The 9,592-nt window shown below is 34.7% G+C and overlaps 1 protein-coding gene across 1 annotated transcript; it reads left to right on the top strand.

The window, feature by feature from the left end:
- The first annotated feature begins 1,211 nt into the window (after positions 1-1,211).
- LOC144448840 (elongin-B-like) lies at positions 1,212-9,253 on the top strand. Its single transcript, XM_078139147.1, has 3 exons — positions 1,212-1,299; positions 5,306-5,546; positions 6,579-9,253. The coding sequence occupies exons 1-3, from the start codon at positions 1,297-1,299 to the stop codon at positions 6,698-6,700; spliced, it is 366 nt and encodes a 121-aa protein (XP_077995273.1). The 5' UTR covers positions 1,212-1,296; the 3' UTR covers positions 6,701-9,253.
- The last annotated feature ends 339 nt before the right edge of the window (positions 9,254-9,592 follow it).

The following is a 9,592-nucleotide window of genomic DNA, read 5'->3' as shown; positions in this document are numbered from 1 at the left end:
GATGATTCCTCACAGAATGTAAACCAATAGAAATACTCCACAGGAACAATTGTATAACAATTACACCAACACAGGTTTCACCTTCTTGTTTAACTTTCCAAGTGGATGCTGACAAAATCTGTAGAAGATCAAAAGCAGACAGATAACATAATATCTACCAATGTACATGATGACAGATGTATACCCTTTCCTAAGTACAGTGTATTTGACTCATTGTAATGTCACTGTTTGTACTTTAAGTGATCAATGGAAATTTTAAATCTGTCCCATTGTCTATCTCTGTCACTGTCTCTGTCACTGTCTCTTTCTCTTTCTCTGACTCTCTCTCTCTCTCTCTCTCTCTCTCTCTCTCTCTCTCTCTCTCTCTCTCTCTCATACACACAGTTTGTACATGAGAATTTCCAACATTTTAAAACGTACATTATGATCAAAGTCATGTTTCATACTATTTGTATGCATACTACATACAATACAATGATTGCTATGTTAAAATCTACTACTAATTTGGTTGTGAGTAAATTCCACATTTACCTGGTAATAATCATAATTTTTTTAATACAAAATTTAACACAAGCAGTACGTAAAAAGCATAGACAAGATCATCATAACATGGAGGGCAAAAAATAACAAAAATATTACATAATATTAATAATTGTACATAACGACAGTGACACACATGTACACACACCAAAATTCAAAATTAAACATATGCGAATACGGAATAGCGTTTTCCATTATCCTAATCGAAATTATACGTGCCACTATACTATCACGAATGACAATATGTTACAACCATAGTCTAAAGTCTTGGTGTACGATTTCTACTTCGCTCCAATATTTTTTAAATAAAGTTCGACAAGAAACGAGTTGACGACATTCAAATTTCAAGTCCGTCGCTCATCAATCTGCGTTACCTAAACTTACCTTCCACAGTTCTGTTATTGTTCGACGATCAACCCGTTACGAAAACAGGGATTACTTTCTGAATATCGATGGTCAAAGTTACCCAGTCCTAGAGTGGCAGATATTGCTTGATCGTCTTTGCTCATGGACAATGACACAAATTTATTAGCACAGATTGCCGGTGATCTTCTGCTGGGAATCCCGAGGAATACCGGAAATGACGTACCTCGAAAGGGCTGATGGAAGAAAGTCTCGTACGTTCTCATGGTTCTTGCGAGACTTGTGAAATTTGCTCTCTCTGGGGGTCATGTGATCCTAGTATAACCAATGAAAAAGTCTGTTACTAAACGATGAGATCTACCCTTACGCGGATCTGAGGACAAGTTAAACATCATGGTGAGGAAAATTTAGCTATCTTTGCCGTCTTTTGAGACCATGCGATGACTATTTGTGCATCATTTTATCACTAATACACGTTACTATCAATCAAATCAAACTGAAATGAAAATGATAACCGTTTTAGAATTTCTTATTGTTTGTTTGGTCGGTTGTCACGAGCATGATTTGCATAAACCGTGTACTGTACTGTCCGAAAGGACTTCGATGAAGATGTATGGGCTTGAATTTCGCTCGAGAGTGTGCATTTTTCAAATTTCTAGAAAACTGTATAATGACTCCGTTTCATAAACGTTGTCGTTTAGCCTAAAATGATTTGCCTTATAACAGTCCCACCATGCCACTGGTCATTCGAGTACATGAATATGTCGGCACCATTCATAATTTTAGACGAAATAAGGCGAGAATATGATTTCATCGTTTATGCAATAATTCTTTAGAGAAATAGTCCAAATTGATTGCTGGTTATACAGATTGTCACATGGGGATAGTCAAAGATATGATTGGTTGGTTTTGTCATTTCAATTTGAAGGAAAACACTCAAATGTATTTATACCAAGTACGTGTGTATAACACATTAACAGCAATTTGGTGATTTGAACATAAGGAATTTGATTGATAATGTTTTCAATTGTGACCATGTCCACAGGTCAGTTAAAACTAATACAACTGTATGGTATCTTGCACAGAGCTTATGTCGATTTATTTTTAGTAACTCATCAACCAGCTCCCTCCTCAAAATCAATGTCATTTCAGATAATCAGGAGTCCTTCCTATACTAATAGTAGTGTAACACTTCATGAAGAATATCACCACCACTAATGGTGGCCTTGTACAGTGTTTACAAAAAACTACAAGCATCATATATCATGAGTTTTTTCTCAAAGCGTTATGTTGAGTCTTTGAATAATTCTATTTAAATTTCATATTGAGTCATCGTTTCACTTCCATGTTTTAGTCGAGTTACTTTTCTTTTACAAAAGGTATCTGAAAAACAAAAAGGTGACATGCTTAATACAAAACTTGACAAGTTTAATATAGTTCATTATATTTAGTATGTTCTCAGTTGTGTAGAGCCTGATATTAAAGCTGATCATGTACATGTCATTTGTACATGTACCACCCACATACAGGTAGTATAACTAGCATAATGTTGATTTTTAAATCTGGTTTTGCAAACACCGTAAACATTAGAGATCTTGCAACTTGTAAGTGTTACAGCTATTAATAGCGTTAGTGTAGATTGTTTTGTGATGGTCAGCTCATCATATGAAGGAAGAGACTTCAGTCATCAGACATAAGATTACGTCATATAATTTGTTCAAAATATTGAAAAGGATTTAGAAGTACTAATAATGAGCAATATTGAAGGTAGTCACCTTGACAAGCATTCCATGTTAATAGTCTGTACACATTCAAGTAGAACCATTTTGTTACAGACTGTAACAGTGTAGTGTAATTCAGTTTCCTTAGCTGTTTTATGCTAACATTTCTATTTTAATGCATCGACACCTATGCAAATTCTACACTACTTCCTCAATTTTTGTCAGTAGAGTCACTGCATGAAGTGTGTTGTACTCACACTGACCAATCAAAAACTTGACTTGTGTGATGTGAAATGATTAGTCTGGATGCCAATGTGGTCACTGGTATCGAATCGTCTCTAACCCCAGAGATCTTAAGATTCAGTGAAGGACCCCAGAGATCTTAAGATTCAATGAAGGATAGAACTAGACTTTGAAATGATATCAAAAGTCTTCATTGAACGGTAAACCATACAATTGTCATAGCCCACCCTTGGTGAAGGGTCTATGGTTAAACCCCAAGGTGTACATTATACTTTAGTCTGAAGATCCATGCTTATTTTATTATCCTTGTTAATTGAAAGCAGTTCAATCTAAACTAATCTACCAATAATCTTAGCATGATTTGTACCACACACACGTATTGATATATACTCAGTATATGTAAGTGACCTTTACAAAATGGGATGGTGGGGGTGGGGGGGAGGGAATTGCAACAAACACTGCATGCAGGTTGCTGCTGTTGCATGTTATTGTGATTTATGAATCAATGTAACATAGTTCTAATGTGAATGACACAGGTATGGACTATTGCATGTATATTATGTAACAAGAAATATGACACATTTCATCCTTCAAATATCGTCCACTATATCACACATTGAAGGAGTGCGTACATATACAAAGATGGTAGGAGTGCAAAAGTAACAAGTACTACAGTCCTCATCCATACATGTAGCCTCACTTCCTCCAAAGCATTATCACTAATTTGATTATGTAAAGCAAATATCAGACTTATGTGATAAGGGTGATTTTTATCACAATATGTGTTACATGGATATACATGTATAACATGATTATTTACAAGATGACTGTTACTTCATAGCCTGTCTGCATGATTTGGGAACTCTGCAACAGTGAGATGTTAGAAATGCACTTACTGCAAACTTACTCAGTTAGAATTCAGTGTAGTCTCAGTTTATAAAAGACTCCACTGTGGCCATGCTGACTTTTGCCACCCCAGTGCAGAGGTGACTGAAGTCAGAGAGCCTGCAATAAAGTGTGGGTAACCAACACATAAAGCAATGTGGTCTTCAACATATAGTACAGGAAAATACAGAATACAGTTTGAAAAGACCTAATGAATCATGTTTTATATCATAATATTATATAATGCAAAGTTGAAAGCAATTTGTTGGTTTTAGTTAATGTGCAAATGTCAACTATGTCCCTACATGATGTGTACAGTTTGAATACAAACCAAAATCATAAATGACAAGTACATTTACATCTGAATATACATATATTGAAGCTACTGTTTTCACACCTTTGGTTACTCAACACCTCCAGCAAATTTGGATCATTCTGTCAGATCCAGTTAGATACTGAACAAGGAACCCAAGTGATTTGTTCAAAACATGTCTGTTTCTTAATGAAAAGTGGGAGAAAAGAACTTGTGTATGAAAGACAACAAATGTTTGAGATGTCATCACCCAGTATAAAGTGTTGTCACTGTACAAACAGGACTGTAGTCTGGGTTGAATTCTGTCCTTGACCATAATGATGAATGTTAATGTGATTGTATAGCTATTGCATTGGTATTTATGAAATTATGCCGACAGATTGTGTTATCACATGACAAAATAGGCAGATGTGATGGTCATACAACCATTACACGTTATCTTCAACTTCTGACAGAGCAAACATGAATGCATTCAACATGTATTTACAACATATAGTGCAAACTAGTCTAGTTCCTATACAACATGTTACGATTACTACCATCATCTCCATTCACGTATAGGGAATGTCTTTATTTTAACACAGAAATCTGTGCCGAACTCCACCTCTCCAATCTGAAACTAAAATCATGTGGGGACATGATAATGTCATCACGTTTATAGGAACACAGTTAGGGTAGCACAGATTTGTGTCTGGACTTTCCCTATATGTTGGTGGAGATAGGTAGTAACGCGTCGTATAGGACCTAGACTAAGTGCAAGCAAGAGTTAGACTTTTGATAAAGTGCAAATTATACAGTGCTGCACATGTTACACAATGTAAGCAGTGTAAATCAAATGGACAAAGATAAACAACTTTAAAGGCGTTGGAGATGTGTTTTCTTCCTTCAATCTCCCCAGGACATTTTGCATAGATACAATGTAGTTGCAAGAAACTTGAATAACAAAATATATATTGTTGTCACAGCATTTAACATATATTAGTTTGAAAAAAAAATGTAGGCTAGAACCATAGACCCTCCACTTCTTGGGCCTTTTGGTGGAAGGTCTGTGCTAGAACCCATTGTAGTATTTAGAGGCATAGGGCAAACTATGTGTTACCATGTAGTGTGAGTATTTACATATGTCATGTTTGTTTATCTTTGAATTTCTATGTTTGAGTCTGTAATCCCCTTGTTGTAAAACTTTGTTTCATATTTCTGTTGATGTTCAAGTTATCAAGTTTTTTTCATTTGTCAACAGGATGTGTTTTTGATGGTCCGCCGTAAGAAAACCACCATCTTCACTGATGCAAAAGAGACAACAACTGTTTATGAATTAAAGAAAATTGTAGAAGGAATCACAAAGAAACCCCCAGAAGACCAGCGACTGTATAAAGAGGAACTCATTTTAGAAGACACAAAAACTTTAGGAGACTGTGGTTTCACCAGCAGCACAGCCAGAGCTCAGGCACCAGCAACAGTAGGATTAGCGTTCAAAGAGGGTAAGTAATATTTTGAAAGTGCATGTATTGTTATATAGGGAGATATGAAAGTCTTGCTGCACAGTGGAGTCACTGAGGTATTGAAAAGGTAGCCTGCTCAGTGTAGTGGTGGTATTGAGAAAGAGGTTTTCTCAGCCCAGTGCGAGTATTGAGAAAGTAACTTGCTCAGCCTAGTGTGGGTATTGAGAATAGTGCAGATATTCAGATAGTGCAGATATTCAGAAAGTAGTTTGGTCAGATTGATGTGACTGTTGAAAGTTGATGAATTTTCATCATCTTTTCCAAATTATCATATGAATCATAACTTCTTCAGCTTTCACTGTGTATCTTGTATGTGATACCTCTGGGTACTATGCTAATTACTGTGTGGCCGAATTAGATCTGATCATTTCTACTAGTCATCAACTGTCAGATTTGTACATAAGTATTTAGTATTTTAGCCTCGGAAAGCCTTGTAAATTCCCTTGGGTAATGCAATGATTGGGTGAGACCTCTGTAACTTAACTGGTGAACTGTTGTATATTTCATGTACTTCCTGTCAATATATGAAACTAATTGAATAATATTATACATTATTATCAAATGTTATTATATCTTATGGGTCTTTCTTTCATTAAATTTTGTGTACTGTATGATTGTGGTAGTGACACTTGAATTTTAATGAAGTTAGACTTGGTCAACATTTTGAGCTTTTCTACCACGCGCACACACTCGCACATGCACACATGTATGCACATACATGTACGCGCACACACGCACACGCACACGCACACATGCATGCATGTTGGTTTTTACCAGAGAAATAGAATTCATGTTCTCCAAGATAAGATGAGACAGATTACCTTTTACACTTGTAGACTAGCAAAGCATCATATCAAAGTGTGAAGAATTCCCATATTAAAAAGGCAACAGTTACATATACCAGGTTTTCACATATATAATTCTGCTATTTGATTTCCAGCAACTTCTTTTACTATTCTCTTTGGAATAAATGTGCTAAAATTTAATATAGTTTACTTTTGCAAATTGCAGGAGATGAAGAGTTTGAAGCATTGGAAGTGACACCATACTCCAATCCACCAGAACTACCTGACGTAATGAAACCACAGGAATCAAGCACATCAACTGCAGCAGAGCAACAGCCAGTCTCTTAATTATCTTCAAAATACATCAAAGTATCAACACATAATAGGCAAATATCGTACATCCTGTAAAGAGAAGACCATATTGATTATAGTGCCAGCTGATGCAACCAAGGCACTCACATTATATCTCTGATCTTTAGCTGCAACTGAGATACCCAGTTGAGGAAAAAAATTTACAAACCCTTTACTAGCAGCCTCTCAAGATTTCATTATTCTGTATTGAGATTTGTCATTTAGTCTTTATTGAAACATGTAACTTTAATTTTTTCGAAGTGTGTAGTGTACATAGAATAGTTCCAAGCCAACATCTAAATTACAGATAATTTCCAGGTTCTTGTCAGGTCAGTTTAGTTCATAGGTTTTCATACACTTTTTATTTTCTAATATTTGAGTCTAGAATACTATCATTTTTATTTCTCATTACCTGAAAGATGATTTTTGGAGGAAATTTTGAATGATTTCATAAATTACAAGAATTTTGGTTAAATATGGATTTCCCTGGAGCTTTTGAAAGCAAAGAAAAATTCACATTTGTTTGGGTTTTTTTCGATACAGAACAACAAAATTAGAGGAAAAAGAGGCTTGTATCTTTACCCATGCTGTTAACTCAACTTTGAGAATTCAACACGATGTTGCTTGAGTCCCTTTTAGAATTAAATTGGTGGGCAGAGTATTTAAGCAGAAATTTTGTGAAAAAAATAAACCTTTGTAAAATTTCAAGTGTGTTTCAATGATTCAAGAACTATTTTTATAAGTTGTGGAGTTGTAACTTGTCTTTTCATTTCTTGTTGCAATAGAAGAAGAAATCTGTGTTATATGAAACTAGGTTGATGTGTATCTAACATGTCTTTTTTTCCTTGTGTAAATTATTGTTATAGCAGTAAGATATAGCAAACTATGTCACCTCCCCTTTTTCATTTTCATCCCTAGAAGTAAATTTATGTACCTTTTTATTTTCAGTAACTTTCCCAACTAAACTAATTTAATTTAATAAATAAAAAGATATGCACAATCCGATTAAAATTTGAAACTTTTCGTTATGTGGTGAACTGTAATTTTTCAAGTAAGAAGAGTTCATTGTTCAAATAGGAAACAAAGTATTCTTTCATATGGACAGTTTTTTCAACATCTGTTATTTTCTGCCATGTGCCAAATTTAGGTGCAGAAAATGGCATTCATCATTGTGTTTGTGTATGTTTGTCTGTAGATGCTGTAATTCTACTGTGGGCAACCCTACTATCAAAACATGTAATCGTAAAACCACAATGTTATGCCAACAGCTACAGTTGATAGATTTTGATGTATGTGTTTTCATGTTTCATGTGGGGTAATAGGTAGTTTTGGACTTGATTTTAGAATTTCCACATTTGCAAGGTTTATATTCCATCAAATTGGTGCTGGAGATGCACAGATGAGCTTTTATTAGGCGAAGTTGGACTACCTTGCATATTAATGACATTATTTAAATAAAATGTCTCAAATGGAAGGTATTAGAACTTCCCAAAACTGCTACTCCTCAAGTTAGCCACTTTAACTTTGGTGTGCACGCATTTGTTTACTAAATCTACAAGGTAGTCTTCATCTTGTTCATAGCTGTTTTATAGAGCATTTTGGCTAATAATTGAACATGTTGGGCATAGTATCATGCATTTTGGGATTTATGGTTACTGATAAACAAGAATAATTTTTAGTTTTTATGAGTGTGGCTTGCATATCAATTGGATCATTTGCATAATTCTATTGTTTCCGATTTCATTCTTCAATACCTCATATCAATAAAAGCTGGAAAATAAAGTATTTCTTCAATGTGAAATTTGTTTGACAATGAGGCAGACCTGACAAATTATAAAATATGACAAGATGCGCATTTCTGGAGTTTTGCAAGTTTACATGGCTAACAAAATATGGCCAAATTTTCATACATTTTGACAGGAGAAGTTTTATATATTTTCTTCTTTAATACAACATAATTTTTAGCAAAAATTTTGAATTGTAGATGTAATTTGTTTGGTCATGCAAGCCTCACTTTCAGTAGGTTTCCTTTTCTTTTGAAATTAGTTTTTTTTTCAAACATTGTTTGTGCAGATAGGTGTGAAACAGCACAAGAGGTGATCATATTTTTGTATGTAGTATTTATTAGTCGACTTGATTATAAAGTTATGTTGCGATTTAATAGGTTTCTCATGTAATTGTACTAGTTTTACCTTGTGGGGGCGCTATTGCAAAGTTTATGTGATACACTACACAGTAATGGAGCAGGTGTGTTACAATTTATTGCAGGGATAACATCTATGATAGATATAAATGTACCCTCCTCAAGGTTTGACTTGTACATGTACAGGGCCACTTTATTCTTTAGCAGCTTGTAGATTAACGAATTCCTCACTATTGGTGTGTATGTGTGTGTCTGTCACAACACAGATATGTATGTTTTAGCAGTATAAAATGTGATCTCGGATTTTCCTCTTCAGGCATATTTGGGATTTGAACTATGCTTTAATGTGTCAACTACTTGATGACATTAAACCCTCAGAACTATAAAGTCAATGAATAAATCTGTACATACAGTAGATGTCTTGTCTTGTCTCTCTCTATAGTAGTAGTGAACTTTGTGTGAATGACTTGTTGAGGGAGATGTTTCAGTTCTAAGTCACAATATATGCATAATATGGTGACATTAGTTACAGGAATATCCCTATAACAAACCCATTTAAAAAATATATATTTCCTGCCACAAAATATGGTGGGTTCATTGCAAAGAATACGACATGAAGTTGAGAAGTCTTTTTATCCCCAACTTCTCTCTTTTCCTTTTCGTGTGCTGTTGCTGTTGCTGTTGTTGTTGTTTGTTATTTTATAGTCCTATTTCAAATCTCCCATCAATATTCTATTTGTTGCAGC

Source organism: Glandiceps talaboti, chromosome 18, assembly GCF_964340395.1.
Source record: "Glandiceps talaboti chromosome 18, keGlaTala1.1, whole genome shotgun sequence".
Classification (NCBI taxonomy): domain Eukaryota; kingdom Metazoa; phylum Hemichordata; class Enteropneusta; family Spengelidae; genus Glandiceps; species Glandiceps talaboti.
This window is presented reverse-complemented; position numbering and strand designations above follow the sequence as displayed.

Coding starts and splice junctions, on each gene's coding strand:
- LOC144448840 (XM_078139147.1), top strand. Junction 5,547..6,578: donor AGGATTAGCGTTCAAAGAGG/GTAAGTAATATT, acceptor TGCAAATTGCAG/GAGATGAAGAGTTTGAAGCA.